At 48.0% G+C, this 22,656-nt stretch overlaps 1 protein-coding gene across 2 annotated transcripts in view; it reads left to right on the top strand.

Annotated features, from left to right (window-relative positions):
* Positions 1 to 22,656, top strand: part of LOC119386764 (uncharacterized) — a 72,501-nt gene that overhangs the window by 23,501 nt on the left and 26,344 nt on the right. Inside the window, exons 2-4 of one of the 2 annotated variants that reach the window (XM_049413235.1) lie at positions 971 to 997; positions 10,762 to 10,916; positions 20,505 to 20,575. In XM_049413235.1, the coding sequence (XP_049269192.1) occupies positions 971 to 997; positions 10,762 to 10,916; positions 20,505 to 20,575 (253 nt within the window). The remainder of the gene's footprint in view (positions 1 to 970; positions 998 to 10,761; positions 10,917 to 20,504; positions 20,576 to 22,656) is intronic. The other variant, XM_037654040.2, reaches the window with a different exon arrangement.

Here is a 22,656-nt window from a genome sequence, read left to right on the forward strand (position 1 = left end):
TAATGGCGAGCGTTATATGCACACCCTTTAGCGCTGGCAGGACTCAGACACGGCAGGCGCTTTTAAGCATTTCTTCATTATCAGCGAGATGGCGCGAGGAGCGCAACGGGCGCATTTAAAAATCGTCGGCCAGCTCGCTCGCTTCTTCTAATATTTGCGCAGGGAGAACCTTGCCCTTCCGCTGTCTGCTCGCGCGGTAGTTGTTGCCGGGGGGCACATGTTTCTGCAGCGTAGCAGCGCGTACATCACGGGACGCTTTTCTTGCTATCGCCCTTACGGCGAAACTGTGACTTTTTTTTTCCTGGCTTCCATGCCAACTGCATTTTGTAAAACAGAAAATTATTGTCTTATGCCGCCCTGAAAGCAAATCCTACTTAATTCTATTTTATCCTCAGCATGGAATTATCTTGTAGGTCTTTTTAATCTGTATAATTTTTGGCGGCAGTTATTGACGCTAGAGATTCTCCGCGCTTCCCGCTCCTGCACCCTATTTTTTCTCTGCTCGATAGCGCCATTCATACCAAATGACGTACTGTATGCGCGTCTTAGACATAAAAACTTTAACTGATAATCCATAATTTAACATTCTCGAGGATGCATTTATTATCATACTTTCCTGAAAATAGCACTGCCGCTCAATCCAAGGATAGTGATTGTCGGTTTGCAATGATATGGTACACTGAAGGACACGCCGTTACCATCTGCATTCTAGGGATGTTTGAAATTCTTATGACCTTGAGGGGTGCTATAGCAGGATTTTTATTAGGGAGACATAGTTTGCAGACACGACGCTAGGTTTCGTTATTTACTGAGCAGTTCTTTTAGTTTTTGTTCATATTTTGCATGAAACGTTTCCATTTCCTTTTTCAATATTACATTTTGATCTTAAATGCATTGGTTATTTCCATGCCAGCTGTTGGCATCGGCGCCCGCATTAGCAACTGACCCACTGCTCTCTACTTTTTCACAGACTATAAACTCAAGCACTGCCTGGGAGGTAAGCGTTGGTGGTATATTTAACAAGCTGTACACTGAAAGCACATTGTTAGTTACTATAAACTGGAGTTATGTTTTCTTCTGTTTCGTAGCACTTGTATGGACACTCTCGGCGGATTTTTGCCATCGCCGTCGCCGTCATATCCCACTATGTATATATATCTGTATAAAACGCACAAATAAACATAATTCGGGAAGAAAAATTCTGAAGCACGCCACCAGGGATTCGAACCTGCGACCACTCGTTCCTCAGCGCGCTGCCTTAGACAATTACGTCATGAGTCATTCGTTTCCTCCAGAGGATATTAACGGGGAATACGAACGTAGGCGGCATCGGGTGAAGAGCATGGGGCGCCACACGTGGCGAAATTAAAATTGTGCGAGACACGGGCCGTGCTGCATTGTTGCCCGTGCTGCGTTTGCGTCGTATCCCTGGCCACCCACCCTAGTTTTCCATTTTTGGGGTTGTAGCGCTACGCCATTGGTGGCCAGTGGGCCAGGGAAAAAGAAGAGCGTCCCGTGGCTCGTAGTGGTGCGAGCCATGCTTTCGTTCTTGTAGGCTTATGCCACAGAAGGGAAAAACGAGAGGACTGATCTAGATTTCCCATATATCTTACACCGTGACCGGAATCATCAGGCTAAAATTACAGCGCAAACGCACAAGTCTCCCATGAAGAAAAGAAACGCTCGACACGAGCGCTTACTAACCACTGCTTCAGTCTTTCATACGCCTATGCGTATATAAGCCCAAGGCAACCTTGCCGCTTATGCGCACACAACGGCTCTAAAACAAAAACGTGTAGCAAGGATGATAGTATTCGATACGCGAAGGCACGAAATCATATGCAGATGAGTGCAACGTCAAAGAATTAATAAAGAAATAGGAAGGACAAAGAAGTGCGCTTGTGCTGTAATTTTAGCCTCAGGAATAATAATTAGGGGTGTGCGAATATCAAATTTTTCGAATGCGAATCGAATACGAATGTCCACCTTCGAATATCGAATCGAATATCGAATATCAAAGGGAAAATGCCGCCACAGTAACAATATTTTATTTAACATGTAGCTATTTGAAAAAAAAAAAAAAAAAACATTAACAGCCTGACTGGCAACACAACATACACTGCTATCTCCAGAACACAATGTCCAGGATAGCACAATGCAAATCACAACACAAGCAAATATCACAGCACAATGAAAGTAATGACTACATGTTATCATGAAGAAATATGAGTTGCTCCACATGATCAGGCAGCAGGTGCTCCCTTCTAACAGAGACACCCCCCCCCTGCCACTGAAAAGGCACGCTTGCTTGGAACAGAAGTGGCTGGTATAGGGAGTTACATGGGGCAAAGTTTTGCCAGACTGGGGTATCTGAAGGTACCTACAGTCCGCCACCAGTCACGTGGGTCACTGTCTATCTTCAGAAGTGGTCCCGCATAGTGAACGAGTGGTAGTGCGGCACGTTACGGCCGCATAATATTGAAAATTTACGGTTACATGATCGCCAACAGCGCTACACGTCGGAGATGCACCAGCAATAAATCATAGGTATTGGGGCACTCGTCGCAGGCAGATATCGTGCCTCCGTGTACTTACGACGATGTTTATCGCTCCTCTCGGCAACGTTTTTAGCTATACAAACGCAGCAGAAATGTGGAAGACGAGTTATTGTATGCATGATAATCGAATCGCTTATTCGAATTTTTCGAATATTCGAAGTTATGGAATATTCGAAACTTTTCGAATACACGGTTTTCGAATCGAATACGAATATTTCGAATGTAATATTCGACGAATATTCGAAATTTTCGAATATTCGCACACCCCTAATAATAATCGTGGCGGTTTAACATCTGAAAACTACGATATAATTAGCCTTAGGTATACGTACCAACTAGACCCAAATGAAGTTTTATTTTAGTGACCAGAATCGATGCCAGAAGGGAACGCGAGCCGTGGCTTTACGTGCCATTGCCAAGCCCCGTCTTTATTTTCTTCTCTTGAGGTCACGCGCTCTCTCGTTTTGTTCGCCGTCCAAAGGAGGGTGCTACAGGGTCTTGGGATAGCACGGGCGCAAGAGTCCGAGAGTGGTTTGCGTTCTGCGCATGCGGCCTGGCGGCTCATGACTTTCTTGGGTCCCCAATTATAAAACGTTCTAGTGTTTCACCGGAGTTCGGATTTGCGCCTCCGGCTTGTACATTGCCATACAGGGCGTGGTAGACCGTACTTGCCCTACTTATCTCTTATGGGGAGTTTTGTACATCTTGTGCTTTCAGCGCAAAGTTTGCGTTAAAGCCATAGAACACATGAAGGTCACTTTGCTCGCTGTAGCAACCGCATTTGCGTAAGGCGTGAGCTGCTAGATAGAAGAGCCAAAGTAGCTAGGCGTAGTCAAATTAAAACTGTGGCAGTTCGCGCTCGTCTTGTGTATACCTGCGCGTTCTTTTCGTGCCTTCTTCTTTGTGTTTGAACAGCGCGCTGCAAGTGTCCAGTGTCCAGTATGACAGCTGTTTGTGCGCACTGGCCTTGTTTGTTTTCTTTTCCATTGTCCTTTGTGCTGGAGCAGCGCGCATCTTAGCATCTTGAGCAGCGAAGCATCTTATGATAGAGTTCAATCCGGTGGTGGTGTGCGGCGTGACCACCCTTACTGCGCATGCGCAACCCCTCTCCACATTTCCTTTCCACTACCACTCTCTCCTCATCTCCAAACTCCTCCCCCTCTCTACTCCCACTCCACCTCTCGCGCGCCTCAATCTGTCCTGCGACGTTTAGGCAGCAGCGACGCCTCCGGCGTCTTGAGGCGGCACGAGCGGCAGATGGCCGCCTCTGTTTCTGTGGCCCTAGACGCGGGGCGCTCGTGCTCTCCTTCCCTCGCTGAAGAATCCCACGAGGACAACAATGGCATGGACTGCAGACAGGCAGACGCACATGATCTTGCGACTTTGCGGGAGTCGAATACCTCGAACGCCGGCAGTTCCACGCAGCGGGAGCTGGATGGAGACTGAAAGAAAGTGCTGATTCTTCGCCAGAGGAAGGCACAGGCTCTAGAGCGCAAGAAAAAAATTACACCATCTCCCGCTCAAGCGAACCATATCCCCCCTCTGCTTCGCATCCACACATGGTTCCCTTTAGCGGAAGATGGTGTAATATTTTAGTTGTTTACCGTTCTTCCTGTGCCATTTCGATTTCTTGCTCTCGCATTCATGGCTTCGCCTTCAGACGAAACTGTGATGTTTGCTTTTTTTGTATGGCTCCACTTACCAAAGATTATAATGCATAATTGCAGATAATGTGCCCTCGTGTCGGTGGACCGGATACATGGGCGCCACCAGTGCCCTATGTTTACATATTTGTCACCAGTGTCATCACATATTTGCCGCGCTGCCATTGGCTGTGGCCATGCGTCTGACGTTTTAGCTGCACGGCAGCACCCCGCAAGTCGGTCGTGCGTATGCGCGTGCGAATCGGCTCCGCGTGCTGTTGAGACCTGTCTAACGTCTTTCGGCTGCGGCTTTGGCGCGGGTGTTGGCACGGAAAACCGCCTCTAAAACTGCATATGTGTCTCGCGCTTAAGCAGATACCGTTGATGCAGCCAGAAAGCAGCGTAATAAGAAGTTTTAACGAGAGCATTTGACCCAGTCGCAAAAGTTGTATTATTAAATTGTCAACGGAAGCTGCTGCTCCACGCGCACAAAAAAAAAAAAACAACGTGGCAGAGCGCGACGGTACATTCAAGACGCGCATGCAGAAACAAAAAAGAGCGCTACTGACTAGCGAGAGACTCGGAAACTGGGCAGCGGTGCTGCGGTTTCGAATAGCAGAATTGCAAAAGAATGTTGGAACATCCGGCTAAAATTTAAAAAAAGAAGACAAGGGAGGGGAAGCATAACGGTCGCGTGTAAGCGAAATAACTGAACTATATGATTCAATTGCTGCGCTCTTTGCAAAGCGTAGTTTCAAAGAAGAACCGTTGCAATTAACCTACGTAAGCTAGCTGCCAATATAAAAAAAAAGAAAACACGCTGAAGGCAACAACAATGCTAGGACTGATTCAAGAACGCCTTCAAACATCCGCCTTATATTATAATTTTGCAGCTTGACTGAATCCTTCGTCGTGTTCAAATCTCAATCTTGTCAAGGCGAAATATCTTGTATAAGACATACCTTTCGTGTCCTAGAGGTGTTGCTGAAGAGGCGGAGTGCTTCCTCAACCGATCATTCGGGCATTTACGCGTCTCGCCAACATACGACTTTCCGCGAGTCAGGAGAATCTCGCAGACTTTATTGCATATCAGTTCTGATGAATCCCGCAAGCTGGCGGAAGGGTTAAGAGAGGGCAATTGACAACCGCCCGTTAGTAGCATGACGCCACGGCGAAATCCATATGGATTTCATCGCGGGTTCATGCTACAAAACGGCAAGAATTGCCCCTCTTAATCCCTCAGACTAGAACAACATCAGAAGCATCAGAAGAAAAGTGGACGCACCTTTTGAAGACATCGGTAGCTCTTCTGCCTCAAGAAATGCGTGTGCTGCTTCATCGCGGTTCCCCTCTTTGTGGACATGATTTCCTTCAGGTGCGTAATGCAGTGGTGTAGACCTCGTAGATGTCCTGATTATCCGTAGCCTATGGCAGTGGATTCAGCAGGTAGGAAAGAACAAGAAAAGCAACAAAAATACATTTACGCAACAAAAACTTTTCTTAGCCATACGCTATTTTGTGAATATGTAAATAACTGACACAGAATACTCGGACTTAGCCATGAGCCGCACGCATCGCGTGTAGTTAACTGCTTGACCCAGTGCAAACGTTTATATTGAACGGCGCCACACTCATTCTCTCACGTCTGCGCTGCTGTCATGAATGAGTTGCTAGAATGGCTCACGGTTTCAAGTTTTATCACCAAGGCTGCTTAAAGGCATTGCAATGTGATAAATAGCGTGTGAGCCACACTCGCTGTAGAAAGATAATATACGTCTGGCGCCACCAGTGACCTCTGCTGTTCTCAACGTGGGAAAGCGCGTTAGCAATGTACCGACAAAACATCATGAATTGGGCAGCTTCGGCCATTTATGACTTAATCATGCCGCACCGCGCGTTTTAGGGCTGCTGAAACGCAGAGGTAAAGGTTGAGGTGATGCCGCAAGACGTTATCTGCGACGCCGAAAATATCTTATTGCGTAAACTGAAATAAACGGCTCGGAATATGAGTAAGATAATTTTTTTAGAAACGTTATATACGCACACTGTGCGTCGAACGGCGAATATAGATAAAGTATCCAATGCGCGTAATGGAAGAGAAGCAGGCAGTGAGAATGGACCTCCATGATGCGCGCCTGCTGATTGCGGAATTTTAGTTACGGATTAAGCTGGGCTGCCACTACATACAGATGCAAGGCGAGTTCGGCAAAGTCACATAAAACATGTCTTCGCTTAGCCTCGCATGCTACTGACTACCAAATAATGGAGTGGTAAGTTTAGTTTGTAGGCCGCAAACTGTGTACGCGTTAGCGTTTTAGAGGACGGCAGCAGCAAAGCCCCACACACGCTCGACAAATAAAATCTGAGAATACAATTTTCTTCAATATAGTCTACCAGAACGAAGTTTTCCTCGAGCAAAATCATTAAAACTGTACAATTACGTACAATACAAGCTGCTAACAACCAGCAAAGGCACTGAAGTAAGCAGACACAAAAGCCATTTTGGGTCGTTACGTCTTATGAACAAAGAAAATGAGGACATAAAACATTGTGTCATCCTTTTGACTGAACATAAGTGCTATTCTATAAAAAATGTAGTTAGAATTGAGGCTGCACTTTTATTTTATTTTATTTTTTGAAAATTACATTTTTTTTAACACTCGCTTCTTTAACTATTTTTTTCTTTTTCTACGCTGTTTGTAGGACAGCAATGCTTTCCGTAAATGTTGCAAAGCCTGTTTTCTATAATTGACACTTTTTTTGCAATTTCTTTGTCAAATAGGAAAAACGCTAGGGGGCATAACATTTAGCGATCTGTTTTCTATTTGTGCCACGCTTGCATTTTCAAACCTCTTTTTCTCTTTTGATGGCAACATAAGAACAGCATGTATGTAATTCACAGTGATGGGTGTTAAAACTAGCAGAAACAATTTTCGACCCGTCGTTTATTGTTGGCGTTAAATTCAGCCGTGATCTCGGAAAATATTGCGGTAAGCAAAAAAATTGGCCGCGTATCTGCGTGCTTAGCTGCAAATGTCGTGTAAAGACGATAGAACAGGCGCTGTGTGAGATATGGACGCCATCTGGCAATACGTCGGGAAACATGAGTGCTGTGTTGCGTGCTGGTAGTCCCGGCGCAGCAGCAGGCAAAGACCGGCGGTGACCAACGCGACCGGCGGGGACGCCAGCCAGCCCGAAAACGCGGTTTGGCGCGAAGCGCTGAAGCAGAGAAACGTCCGCTCTCAACAAGTACTCTCCACACACTCTTTTATTTACACGTCGCCTGAGTAAAACAGGAACGCCAGAGCGGCGCCCACAACCGGCAGCCTGAAGGCCGCCCACAACGCTGCTTTTTCATTCTTTAAATATTTTTTTTTTCACCTTCTTGGCCTTCTCAAAACTAAAGTTTTTCAACACCAACCCATGGCATTCGTACAGTGCAATACAGAACCGAAACCGAAACACAACAATGAGCTCGTGCGAAGGGTACGGAGGAAGGCAAATTTCAGCGCAGTCGCATTTTCAGCTTTGTTGAAACAGCGCTCACTAGACGACGACGAAGTAAAAGAAGGCATAGGACAGGCGCTGCCTGTCCTGTGCCTTCTTTTACTTCGTCGTCGTCTAGTGAGCGCTGTTTCAACAAAGATGAACGCATACCAACTCGCTCAAGCTTCCATTCTTATGCATTTTCAGTGCAGCTTAAGAAACTAGGGTCCTTAAAATTACGTATGTATGCATTTTCTATTAAAGGAACACGCCACCTAATACTTACCTAGTGATGTTGCACCTCAGATATGCATGATATTTACTTTTTGATCGACAACGTTCACAAGTATGAACAGCCGTACCAGTTCAAGACGGCTGGCCCTTGGGCAAGTGGTTCAAGTTTGGCCGAGTGGCTGAATCGAGGGACGTGCCGACAAACAGAAAGACAGACAGACAGAAAGACAGACCAAAATTTCTGCGTTTAAGTTCCCCAAGAAAGACTATCGTCTTTAAAAACGATTGGACCATCTCCCTGAAGGGAACGCTGATGGGATGCGAAGCAGCAGCGTTGCGCACGGGTGGCGTCACGGGTTGAACGGCGCTAACGCGGGTGCTGCGGTGAGCGCTAGAAGATTCGTTTGAAGCGAAACTCGGTGTAGCGTGTACTGGTGTAAACGTTTGTTTGAAACGCAGACACGGGAGGAGAGCGGGCGTTGGAGCCGGCAGCTGCGGCGCTCCGACGGGTGATGGAGAGAGTGACGTACGCGCGCACCTGCGAGGGAAGCGTGCGAGGGATGCGTGACGTCAACGCACAGCTGCGGCGTGACCTACTTGGCACCGCTCCAACACCTGCGCCGAGGGAAGCGCGTTGCCTCGCGTTTGTGTGGACGGACGGACAGCGTTACACAGGCTAGTCAAAGAGCTGCTACGCATCTAACCCTTTGCGGCACGGCGTCCTCGTTTGAGGACGCGAACTTCGGAGGCGCGTCCCATGCCGCGTGTTTCTTCAAATGGCCTGAAACTCAGTGTGCACATTCGTGCACGCTTCCTGATTGGACAACTAGCGGTCATTTAACTACACGGCCCTGCGTATTGCTGCAGAGGATCACTTTGCTGGAGACACTACCATTTTAGACGATCGTTCGACGTGCCGCGTTCCAGGACCAACGTCAAGAGTATTTTTTTTCTCCGCTCGAAACAAATACAACCAAAAAAGAAGGTGTACATGGTTTTCGGGCCAAATAGTTGATTCTTTTTATGCAAGTACTGAAGCTGACTGATGGCAGAATAATTAGATAATTAGTAACACGCTAATAACGATTAATTACTGAAACTCACAAAAAACAACACATTTCTTCGTTTTCTTTCTTGATATGTAATACTGAGTGCCTTCGAATCATGCCGTGCGTTTTTGACGCATTTGCAGACAGTGCATCATAATGCGTGTCTGAAGGGGCTAAAGCAGGACGCCTGCACCGCCACCTTCAGATATGTTTGGGCTCACTGGGAGCGTTATTTTATGGAAATGAAATTTTAGATTCGGTGCAGTTTGAATGTGCCCACATCGCATATAAAAAAACAAGCGAAAACAAAAATATGGGCGTAGATGAATGTTTGACCTCTCGTGGAATCACCCCACCGAGAGTGTTCATATCATTTGTATTGCCACAAAATACGTAGAGTTTCCTACAATACTTACTAGAGGGAACTCTGGCGCTAGTGTCTATGGGAGCTGCAACGCATGGCGCTTCAGCCAGCATGGGAATGATGGGTAGTACACGGATTTGTCTAAACTTCGTACTTTCGGCTTCGTTTGGCTGGGCGTCGCCTGCATCCGCTTTGTCGCAGGACAAAGTTCAACAAACGTTCAACAGTTCCACTTCACCACTTTAACCATTTTAGGCTCACCAATTCAAATCTGGTCACGAAGTTCACAACGATCCATTCTTTTATTCGAAAGAAAACCAAAACACAGCAAAAACAAAGCCACAAGTGCGTTCCAAGCCTGCAAGTACGAAGACTAGGCAAACTTGTGTACTACCCGTCATTCCCATGGTGGCTGAACGATCGCAGCGCCAGAGTACCCTCTAGTTATTGTTAGGAAACTCTATGACAAAATACACTTAAGCAGTAGAAAGAAACGTCGTCTTTCGATAGAGTTCAATTCGCATGATAATGAGCATAACATACGATGATGAAAGAACAAAAATGATCTCTTGCAAGAAAGCAGTTTGTGAGATTATCGCGTTAGTCACAATAAAGAAAAGCTATCATATTTACAAAGCATTTCTTTATTAAGTTCTACTTGTCATTGGCGAACTTCAGAAATTATTAGCCCAGTATCAGCATTTGCTCATATTGTGCGGCATAAAAGCTTGGGGCAAAATACGCTTTTGTTACTACTACACGAGATGCGGGTTCGTGGCTGACGCGCATCAGGACTCTAGGTTAGAAAGCTATGCATTGGATTCCTAAGTGGACGAGCGCGATAATGGGTCGGTCCTGCATAAGAATATCCGTAGGTGAAGGTTCTAGAAAAGTTCGTGGCCCCTTCCATTGGCAGGACTAAAGCGACTGGTACCACTCAACTTGCAATCACTTACTTTCATTTTATAGAACACGCCTGTAAAAATGTTATGAGGGCGAAACACAAAACATACAGGTTTTATAACCTGAGGTTTAGTGAAGATATATACTGTGCATGACCGCTGCACTATCACTACGGGAAACATTTGTCTAGCGTTTTATTAGAAAACGAAAGTCCTCAAGACCATTTAAACACGTGCCATGTGGAACTAAAAATACTACAAGCAAAACACGCCAACTATTGTGGCTTTTTAGAGAACTTAAAGCTGTTATTCGTGTATGCCACGGATTTATTGTCAATTTATGTCATGTCGACCGCTGTTCGGTTGAATTCAGACTTGCAAAGTATACGATATTGTACAAGAGTTTACTTTTTGATGGCTGATATGATAGCTCATTTGATTCACTCTAGCATGTTGCTTCCTTATCTACAGCTGAATGTGAAGGTAATAATTAGGTAAACTAACACAATGCGGAAATTTTTGTAGTTTATTGCAGGAAACGGGAGCAATATGTACGTGCTCTACCGGAACTTCAACACGAGTAACTCATCATGTATCATGGCTTCACGGATAGCACTTGATGAGAGTACTCATGAGGCCGAATACAGAACTAGGTGGTACAACCTGACAGCAGCACTGCCGTAAGTTGACGTTGCTTCGTAAGAAGAGGTTCGACATTACGACAAAATGGAGACAACATTTTCCACGGCAATTTTCCAAGACGGATTCACACGTGACTTGACTCCCACGCTACAGAGACTAACTGCCACTACGATCCGCACCATGTGGCATGCAAAGGGTGATATGGCAGGGTTAAACGACGTCAGAATACTGCCGACTCGCTCCAGAATAAGATTAACAATGAGCAGGAGATTTATTACCAACAAGATACGAAACAAGTGCGAAAGTTAATGTGAGTGTCAGTGCGATTTCATAAAACAAGTGCGCAACATTTAACAGGTAGCGGTCAATCAAGAACAGGCGCCACGTGTGCATCGAAGTCAATGTCTGCCTTGCGTTTTTGGTTTCCGGGCCTCTGTCAAGCTGCAGACCGCTGCTTTTAGCCCTCCAAACCATTCCAAATGTATTTCGAAAAAAATAAATAATTTGAATTTGAAGCGCAAAAAAAAGTTTAAGCAGCAACAATACCATGTTAGCGGTTGTGCCTTTGTGATCAGTTGTCCGCGGGAAGAAACTTTAAAGGCAAGAGACACAGTTGAGAGTAAATAGAACCTCGCGGCGAATGCTTGCCGACCAATCAAAGCACATCGGATGCGCAATCACGTTACGCCGTGATACCGGTTGAAGATACATGGTTCACGCAGTACAGCAGTTCCGAGATGCCAATCATCCCGGAACTGCTGCCAATCATTCCGGGATGCCAAGCATGCCACGGGCGCATCCCGGAACATCCGGGATGCCCCCGTGGTCGCTCTCAGAAGAACAAGCTTAAAAATAGCTAGGATTATGCTCCATTCGGAAAGTGGTACATAATAAGGAAACTTGAATGTCCTACTGTTTATGGAGACATCTCTGCAGCCTAATGTATTACAGATTGACTTTGAGCGCTGAGTTCACCAGATGCCCTAGCAGGTCAACAAAATTGATCACAAATATGTTTTAGTTGTTGCGACCTAGGTATCAAAATATGCAGAGTGCTACCATGGTATACATCATTGTCCGTTATGTGGCTCAGTTTTCTTATCACATCTTCACGTTAGATATCATTCTCCACATAGCTCTTCCACTTCTTATCAGTTACTTGCACGATGCCTTGACACACCAGAGGATTAAGTTCTTGGAGAGTAAACATCTTTGCACTCGCCACGAAGCCATTGACGTCATTTTGTCGACAGTCGAGACTGACATGCTTCGTGCACAGACCGCATAGTGCCGTCAATCTACACCCGACAACGCTGTTCGCAGGCGTTGACCCACGTTTCGTAGGTGAAAAAAAGAAGGCCAAGGTTTGCACTAAGCCGCGCAAGGCTTCAAACGGCGAGACTGGAAATAACCTAAAGACAATCTGGTTAATTTTAGGTATCTTAGAGGTCGTTGTTAGGCATAGCTAGGTGATGATATTGATACCATACATCCGCCGCAGCGTGGCTGCATGAAAGACGAGGAAGACGACGTCGCTTCTCTGGTTGTTGCTGGACTGACGCCATCTTGTCCACCCTGCGCTGTTTTAACGATTTAATAAATAGTTACTGAGCTACCCGTAACATTATTGGTGGAGGTGGACGATTCCCGTACCTCCATGGAGACGCGCAGCGGTCGCAACACCGGCGAGCCCTCACCGACTTCGCCTGCCGGAGCTTCATCACCGCCGACCCCTTCCGCCCCAGCTACAACCTACGTCACGTTCTCGCCCCCCCGAGATCCAGGCACGTTCTCCGGAGATGGTTCTACCGACGTTGACGCCTGGCTGCACCGGTACGAGCGCGTCAGTGCTACGCACCGCTGGGATCGCACACTCATGCTCGCTAACGTTCTTTTTTACCTCGACGGCACTCCGCGGACATGGTTTGAAACCCACGAAGACGAAATAACGAGCTGGGATCTCTTCAAAGAGAAGATCCGCGACCTTTTCGGCGATTCCTCTGGTCGTCAGCTCGCTGCAAAGAAGGCTCTCGCCACACGCGCCCAGACTTCTACGGAATCATACGTTTCCTACATCCTTGACGTCTTGGCTCTTTGTAGCAAGGCCGACCAGCGCATGTCGGAGGACGAGAAAGTTAACCACGTACTAAAAGGTATTGCCGACGACGCCTTCAATCTGCTGGTTTTCAACAACGTCGCGAGCATCGACACGATCCTTAAAGAATGCCGCCGTCTCGAACAGGCTAAAGCCCGCCGCGTACCTCAAAGCATCACGCGCCTTCCGAACACAGCGCCTACTTCGTCTTGTGATGACGTCTTCCGCCAGACCCCTCCATGTGACAACCTCACCCGCATCATTCGTCGAGAAGTCGAGGCAGCGCAACCGGTAGTGACTCCATTCACAACGCCTGAGCCTTCCCCGACCACGCTTTCCTTGATCCAGGCCGTCGTCCGTCAAGAATTATCGAACGTCGGCCTACATCCTGTTCCACCTGTATATTCTGCTGAGCCTTTTTATCGTCGGCCGTCAACTCCTCGACTTGCGTCCAACTATTCTCGACAACGCAACCTGTCCGAATGGCGTACCTTTGACGACAAGCCCATATGTTTCAACTGCCGACGCGTTGGTCATATCGCTCGCCATTGCCGCAACCACTGGGCTCCAACGGCACACTATGGGTCTCCAAACCAGGCCAGCTCTGTCACCCAGTCGTCCTCAACACTTGCATCTTCTATGCCGACCACATTCTCTGCTCCAGCCGCACCTCTGACCAGACCTCGCTACGACCGCTCACCATCCCCTGCTCGCCGTCAATCTCGCTCGCCCCCACAATCTCGCCGTGCTGCCTCTCCGACCTATTCGCAGCGCCTCCGACCGGAAAACTAGGCAGTGCAGCTTCTGGAGGTGGAGCTGCATCGACGACCTCAGCAAGAAATCCTCTTTTGACGTTAACGACCAACCGGAATCTTTTAGACGTTACTGTGGACGATGTTCCTGTGAGCGCGTTAATAGACACTGGGGCGCATGTGTGCATTATGAGTGCTGCTCTTCGCCGCCGACTTAAGAAGGTTGTCACGCCCGCCCTAAACCGAGCCGTACGAGTCGCCGACGGGGGAACTGCCGCTATCCTTGGCATGTGCTCTGCCCGAGTTACTATTGAAGATAGAAGCGCTGTCGTTCTTTTTGCTGTTATCGAACATTGCCCTCATGAACTCATTCTCGGTATGGATTTCCTAGCCACTCACTCTGCCCTCATAGACTGTTCAGCCGGCTCTCTTCACCTTGATTTGCCTCTCCTTTCCGATCCGACCGACCCACCTCAAAGTCGTCTGAGCTGCATGGATTTCATACGCCTCCCGCCTAATTCCGTTATACACGTCGACTTATCCTCCACGCCACCTGTACCTGACGGCGATTACATGGTTGCACCGATTCCTGCCGTGATGCTTACGCGTGGCGTCGCTGTTCCGCACACGATTCTGACAATTACTGGAAACCGCACCTGCCTTCCTCTTGTCAATTTCGCATTGACTGCACAAGTTCTTCCACAGGGTATCTCCCTCGCCCAAATTACCGCTCTTCAGGACCACCATGTCGAGCCCTTCAGAGTGGACGATTGCTGCAGCTCAGCCCAAGGTTCAACTTCATCACCATCCTCGGGCGTCGACATTGAACGGATGGTTTCATCGGACCTCACGTCTGATCAAGCTGCAGCTCTTTGCCAAGTTCTGGAGCGCTATCGCGATATTTTTGATTCTGCCAGTACATCCTTAAGCCAAACGACCGTCGTTACGCATCGCATCAATACTGGCGATGCGAATCCTATTCACAGGCGTCCATATCGTGTTTCCGCGTCGGAGCGTACAGCAATACAACAGGAAGTCGAGAAGATGCTCGCGAAAGACATTATCGAACCCTCGTGCAGCCCCTGGGCTTCTCCTGTCGTCCTTGTCAAAAAGAAGGATGGAACATGGCGCTTTTGTGTAGATTATCGGCACCTCAACAAGATTACCAAAAAAGATGTTTACCCTTTGCCCCGCATCGACGACGCCCTAGACTGCCTGTATGGTGCTACATATTTTTCAACTATCGACCTTCGGTCTGGCTACTGGCAGATAGCCGTCGATGACATGGATCGCGAGAAGACCGCATTTGTCACTCCTGATGGTCTTTATCAGTTCAAGGTGATGCCCTTCGGTCTCTGTAATGCGCCGGCCACCTTCGAAAGAATGATGGACTCATTGCTCCAAGGGTTCAAATGGTCCACCTGCTTGTGTTATCTCGACGACGTTATTGTTTTTTCGCCCACATTCGACTCACATCTCAGTCGTTTAGAGGCAATTCTTGACGTTTTCCGTAGAGCCGGACTTCAACTGAACTCCTCCAAGTGCCACTTTGCTCGTCGTCAAATCACCGTGCTTGGCCACCTCGTCGATGCCACAGGCGTGCGCCCAGATCCAGAGAAAATTCGCGCCGTTATAAACTTTCCTGTTCCGAAGTCCCCAAAGGATGTTCGCAGCTTTGTGGGGCTGTGCTCCTATTTCCGGCGCTTTGTTAAGGACTTTGCGACCATTGCACGCCCCCTCACAGACCTCTTGAAGAAAGACGCCCCGTTTTACTGGGGCCCTGATCAAGCCTCATCTTTTTCCCAACTTACGACCCTGCTTACCACGCCGCCAGTCTTGGCCCACTTCGACCCATCAGCTTCAACCGAGGTCCGCACTGACGCCAGTGGGCATGGCATAGGAGCAATGTTATTGCAACACCAACGTGGACACGACCGTGTTATAGCCTATGCAAGCCGACTGCTCTCTCCCGCCGAGCGCAACTATTCAATCACGGAGCGCGAGTGCCTCGCTCTTGTGTGGGCAGTCGCCAAGTTTCGTCCATACTTATACGGGTGCCCATTCTGTGTCGTCACCGACCATCACGCGCTCTGCTGGCTAGCCTCACTCAAGGATCCCACAGGACGACTCGCTCGCTGGGCTCTACGCCTGCAAGAATACACGTTATCTGTAACGTATAAAACAGGGCGATTGCATCAGGATGCGGATTGTTTATCCCGCTACCCTGTGGAGGAAGCAACCGATACTGACACCATCGCAGACGCTTTTTCTGTGTCGCAGCTGCTCAATATTGGCGAAGAGCAACGCAAGGATTCTTCTTTACGAGCCATTATTGACCAACTTGAGTCCACGCCTCGCGACGCGCCTGTACGAATGTATCTCGTCAAAGACGGGATCCTATACCGCCGCAACCTCGATCCACTCGGCTCCGACTTACTCCTCGTCATACCAGCCCACCTGCGTTCGACTGTCCTTCACCAACTTCATGACGCTCCCTTGGCGGGCCACTTGGGCGTTTCCCGCACATACGACCGTGTACGTCGTCGTTTTTTTTGGCCTGGACTTGCCCGTTCTGTTCGACGCTATGTCGCCGCTTGTGAGCCCTGCCAGCGCCGCAAAAGGCCGTCTGCCCTTCCAGCTGGATGCCTTCAGCCGATCGACGTTCCCGCTGAACCTTTTTTTCGAGTTGGTCTTGACCTGCTTGGTCCTTTCCCACTCTCCAGCTCCGGAAATAAATGGATTGCTGTCGCCACAGACTACGCGACGCGGTACGCTATCACACGAGCGCTTCCGACGAGTTGCGCTACCGACGTTGCGGACTTTCTGTTGTACGACATAATTTTAGTGCACGGAGCCCCTCGCCAACTTCTCACTGATCGTGGCCGCACCTTTCTCTCAGCTGTCGTTGACGAAATCCTGCGGTCTTGCAATACCAAACACAAGTTTACGACTTCGTACCATCCACAGACGAACGGCCTCACGGAGCGCCTCAACAGGACCATAACCGACATGCTCGCAAAATGCGTTGCGGCTGATCACCAGGACTGGGACATTCATTTGCCATATGTGACGTTCGCCTACAATTCCTCGCGTCACGACACTGCCGGCTATTCACCATTCTATCTCCTATACGGACGAGAACCCGCACTACCCTTGGACACCTTGCTGCCCTCCGCCACCGAATATGCCGCAGAAGCCATCGCCCGCGCCGACCACGCGCGCCAACTCGCCCGTAATCGCCTCGAGGCCTCGCAGGAGCACCAAAGACAGCTCTATGATTGTCGTCATAGAGATGTGCACTTTTCTCCGGGTTCTCTTGTGCTCCTCTGGTCTCCCACTCGGCGTGTGGGGCTTTCTGAGAAACTCCTGTCACGGTACACTGGACCATACCGTGTCGTTCGCCAAATCACTGACGTTACGTATGAGATCGTCCCAGCCGATCCAACAACGCCATCAGCAGCTACGAGCGACGTCGTTCACGTGTCTAGGCTCAAGCCTTATTACCCTCCCTCGACCACATCTGTGTAGATTAAGCACCGAGACGGTGCTTCTACCGCCGGGGGGTTATGATACCATACATCCGCCGCAGCGTGGCTGCATGAAAGACGAGGAAGACGACGTCGCTTCTCTGGTTGTTGCTGGACTGACGCCATCTTGTCCACCCTGCGCTGTTTTAACGATTTAATAAATAGTTACTGAGCTACCCGTAACAATATGTTTTTTCTACGTTGATTCTCAGCGCAGAGAGGTTCGAGTTAAACCCGAGACAGTCACAGACACGACACGGACGTCTAAACTCCACAGACAGAGCCTCGCTCTGAAAACAAGCGCTCGCACCTCTCATAGATCTACGGGCACGTCATCGTTGGCGTAGGCCTTCCATCGCTTCGGAGTCTTCCCGCAGCTGCCGTTGCCTTTTCCGTTCGCTAGTATTCTCTCCTTGTACGTACTCAGGGTCTTCGGCTCGCCGTCGATTCGGAGCCATTTGTTGGGCTATGTTTTCCATTCTTCCTTTTTAGTTGAAGTGGTGTTGTGGAATTTACCCAATTTATGTGGCACATACACGTTTATCATGATCATAGTTTCCTGATAGGACGCACAGTGGCACATACCATTTTTTATGACGATAGTTTTATTTTTCATTTTAGTGGCCAGTTGTGAGTAGTGGGATTTCCCCAATTTTTGTGATACGTGGCCGTTTTTGATGATGATAGTTTTTTTTTCGTACGCGGTGAACAAGAAACGATTTGCTCAAAAACTTCGCTCTAAAAAGTTGGCCTTCTTTGATGTCCCAGCACCGCTAGTGGCGCAGGTACCGCCGGTGACGCTGCACAGTGTGGGTTGCATTGATGAGAAGTGCGTTTCGAGAGCGTTTATTGAACTGCAAGCCACGGTAGTTCAGCACCCTCTGCATCGTCTCTGCGGACATGGTCGGTAGCGTATTGTCCTCTTCAAAACGCTGCAACACCTTGTCGATAGTGGAAATTTCTCGTCTCTTAAAGAAGCTCGCTTTTTGTGACACACTGGCGTCAAAATCGTAACGTGCTTTTGCCCGCTCACGACCTTTTACACAAGACGCTCCTTTGGGGACAGCACTCTGTCCGTCTACTCCGTCCGCGTTTTGCCACCCGTGGAGAGTTGGCTCGCTTGAGTGAGTACCGCAGGCCTAGTGATGAGCGAATGCACGCTTGCATTGTACCCGCACTTACGCGAAGTACTTATAAACAAAAAAATCACAGCATATCCACGGAGTGAATGATGATGAGTGGGCGAAGCTGCGGAGGTTCATCGGTAAACCGTGAATCTTCCGTGAATTCTGCCCAGTACATAATCACCGACGTGAGATCGGGCGCATTTATACTAAAGGTTCGATGAGAGTTATGACGACTTGCAGCTCACTTTAATTTTACATGTACGCTGTGAATTTTCATTCTTTAGAAAACCATTGCTTTAGAAAACATCTGGCGTCTTTCGTTAAGCAGCTGGCGTCTTTTCGTTTTGCTTTTAGAAAACATCTGGCGTCTTTCGTTGGTTTATTTCATCAATCAACGGCGTTTTGAACAAAATTTTCATTGTTTAATCACGCACAGGAGAAATCTCACCAGGCACTACCTTGGAGGTAAACAATGGCTGCTAATGGGAATGAGAGACAGAAGAAGTCGGCTTTTAGCTAACACTTACACTTCTACTTCTACTAACGTTTCCTACTGGAACATGCCAATGGCTGCTAATGGGGAATGAGAGACAGAAGAATTCGGCTTTTAGTTAACGCGCACGCTGCGAATTTTTTATTGTTCAACAACGCACAGGAGAAATCTCCCACCGGCACCACCTTGGAGGTCAAGATCAGGTACTAGCGTTAAGACTGGTTACGCACTACGAGGGACGAACGAGTGCCGCTTTAAGGTGATTCCCCCTAAAAAGGTAACTGCTTCGCCCGTTTGGAGAAACCGCGCACGAGACACAGCTTCCCTCAAGGGAACTATAGTGCACTAGCTATATTCTAGTACTCTACAGACACAACCGTCACGGGCGACGCCATGTTGACGAAAAGCGGCGCATCACTACTTCGTAACAGACATCCACAGACGTTTGTCCGCGCGGGTCTTGTGAATTATTTTCGCGACAGAATGAATCCCTCTCCATAATTTATTTGTATCCGTTCTCACTATGTTTTAAATTTCTGTGTAATTTGAAACGTAGCCTTCGTAGCTAAAATATTTGAGGGACTATTTTCTGTGCTTCTCAATACCCGATTAGGTGCACGTTAAAGAACACCAGATGGTCGAAATTTCCGGAGCCCTCCACTACGGCGTCTCTCATAATCATATCGTGGTTTTGGGACGTTAAACCCCAGATATTATTATTATTATCAATACCTGATTGGCAGTGCTGACACCAGCTTGTGAACGGAGTATAGGAGACAGTTGCATTCTGACGCGCTTTCGCTCGAGACTGCAGGCGCATATACCATGGGCTCACCTTCTGCTCCGAGCGTCACTTCCTCTCCTAGACATCAGGTCACCCTTTGCACTAAGCTTGCCTGTCACCTGTCTGGTCACGTCATAACCCTCCATCTTCCTAACGTGCGTAACCCTCGCTACACCGCAAGGCCTCGCAGCTAGCGCTGCGCGAACACAGGCGAACGGCGTAGGGTCGAGTGAGAACAGCTTAGTACTTAAAAAATGAAAACATTTCATATCCTTGGCAATACCCTCAAAAATCATTTTCTATGCCTCAACCGTTTTGTAAGCTTTGGTATATTCCTGTTAAACACGTTTATACTCTGTATCGTATCCGAGTCGTGTTACAGCATGCGTGCTCGGACATCTCAAACGGCACTTACGTTTTACCATGCTTTCTAAAGGCTTGGTAATGGTGCTTTATAACAGGCATCCACCTCCGAATGCGCGTAGCTGCACTTACCAAAAACACCTTCGCTTTATCTTTCGAAATTGACATGTCAGCAGTAGTTACTCATCTATTCATTCAAATTATCCAGGCCCGTGGCGGGGCAAGTCCGTAACTAAGTCCGAATTTCTCAATTGAAGCTATTTTATCCTTATAGGATTCATCGTAATGCAACGCTTACTTTTGCGTGCTGTGGATTGTTCGCTCGGTATGCTGAAAAAGCAACGACAAAAAGTGGGCCCACGAAGTCTCTTGCATTTTGTGTCTTGAGTTCACAGACTACCTACGTCCGCAAATATTGTACTTATATAAAACGAACTATTTCATGCTGTGTTGAGCCCAATATTCGGAAATTATTTAACTTGCAGACGGCAAATCGTGTCTCTATACAAAACCAGCGAGCAGACCCTCACAGCGACGCAGTGTTATGGATCGTATGGTAAGTATTTTAGTATTCTGGGTTGTAGCACTTATTGATTGAAACCTTCAAACTGCTCGCTAGGCGAAAGAATTGCCGTTATTCTTACGTCTTTTCTCAGAGACATCAAGACGAAAGCATTTTCACTTCCTCAGCTCGTTATTGAACATTTACAAGAATATACTTCTTCGTAGCCTCTACTTCTATTTTTTTCTTCCCTGCCTTGTTTGTCAATTCTATACACGCACCCCCACCTCTTGAAGCTTTCTGCATGTCACGTGAAGTGGCATTGCCTCTTGGATCGTCGCACCTTTGACTAAGCGACGACGCCATGTGATCACGTGGTGATATGTCATTAAACACCACAAATTTCGGCGATCAGTGACGTCATAAGGACATCGGTTCATTAAGTCACCAACCCAACCAAGCTCCGCGCGCCTTTCTTGCCGAGTGAGGGCAGATGCAGTTTCTTTGGATCCCGCCAACTTGTCACAGCATGTCGCATTTTCATAGTCATAGTCTCATGAGGCACTTAATGCTTTGGCCTTTAGAGATGGCGTCTGTTCCCGCAAAACGGCGCTGGAAGTCCCAATGGCGATGGTGCAACGTCACCTTGGCCTTGGCTTACGCTTGCCTTACCCCTGCGTTCCTTCTAAGCGTAAGCTCTAACTTGGGTTCTAAGTTTCCCTTCGATATCAATAAAACAAAGACAATATGTAGAAATAAAATATATTTTGAAATAACAGCGTTGGCGATGGCCAGTTTCGACCATACGAGACCCATCCACGCTGTGAAGCTGATTGTCTTGCCTAATAGGCTATTCCGGCGCCTCAAAGATATGCAAGCCCCTGCACTTTGCTTTATGACATTATGCAACTTCGAGCGAAGTTGCATATTGGCATCCATGAGGGCATCCAGGTAGCGCACAAGTCCGTGTCAACAATCGGGCGATTCCTGCCACGGCCAAAAGACCGGTTACCAAAAGAAAGATGCCCCGGGTTGGTCTACGAGGTTCCATGCACGGACTGTGACGCCACTTACATCGGTGAGACAAAAAACTTCCCCAAAAGGATACGGCAGCATCGGAACGACGTGCGTAGCTTCAACGCTGCGCGAAACGCCCTCGCAGAACACAGCGAAATGATGGACCACGGCATCAATTTTGACGACGCCCGGGTCATCGACACGGAAGGCAACCACACAAAAAGGCAGTTCTTAGAATCCTGGCATATTCAAACAACACCGGGAAATGTTAACCGCTCAACTGGAACCTTACCGAGTGTGTACGTGCACGGTCTACGGAACCAATGGAAAAAAACACACCGCAGCAACAAGAACGGCGGGAAGAAGGACGATGGAGAGGGGGACACCACCAAAAAAAGTCGCTAGCTGCGGAGCCGGCCGAACAGTCACCCCTGCGGAAGGGACCGAATAGGCCCCGAAACGTCGGGTCAGTTTATAGTTTCTTAAAGTTCAACTTTAGCAACTTTGGACTATAAGTGGCTGGAGAGTTTATTATTTTTTGTACGAATTTTCACCCAGCTAGACAGATCTCTCTCGAATATGTTCACATTTAAATTGTCATGTCACCCCTTTTGCCACGCCGGGTATGGCAATCATATTTTCTGTCCAAGTACTATGACGTGGTTAACGAATAGTGTGCAGGCTAGATATATCGGATGGGTCGCGCCTGATCGGTATCCCCCCCTTTCCCACACCGCCGGTCTTACCTGCTCTGCACGCCTGCGTGCGTTAGGGGCAGCTGCACCTTCTTCGCTATCTCGTGACGCATGACTGCGGCTACACGCGGCGTTGACGCCACAGTATGCTGCGTGCTGGCTCGTAATGTTGAATTGGACACTAATGCCTTTGCATTGACAGCTGATTTGCACAGTGTCCTCGGATATCTTACAAGCCAGACATGCACCTCCTGCAGTGCTTGTTTTGTCCAACGTTTTATAAGAAGTGGCGCAGGAACACTAATGAAAGAATCAGGCTAAAACACGCTGCTGTGTTAGTTAGTGCATATTTCTTTTAACGGTAAGGCACGGTCTTTGTGCAAAGGACGTGTGCCATGTCTTTCATATACGCATTTCTCGCCG

Source organism: Rhipicephalus sanguineus, chromosome 3, assembly GCF_013339695.2.
Source record: "Rhipicephalus sanguineus isolate Rsan-2018 chromosome 3, BIME_Rsan_1.4, whole genome shotgun sequence".
In the NCBI taxonomy this organism is placed as follows: Eukaryota; Metazoa; Arthropoda; class Arachnida; order Ixodida; family Ixodidae; genus Rhipicephalus; species Rhipicephalus sanguineus.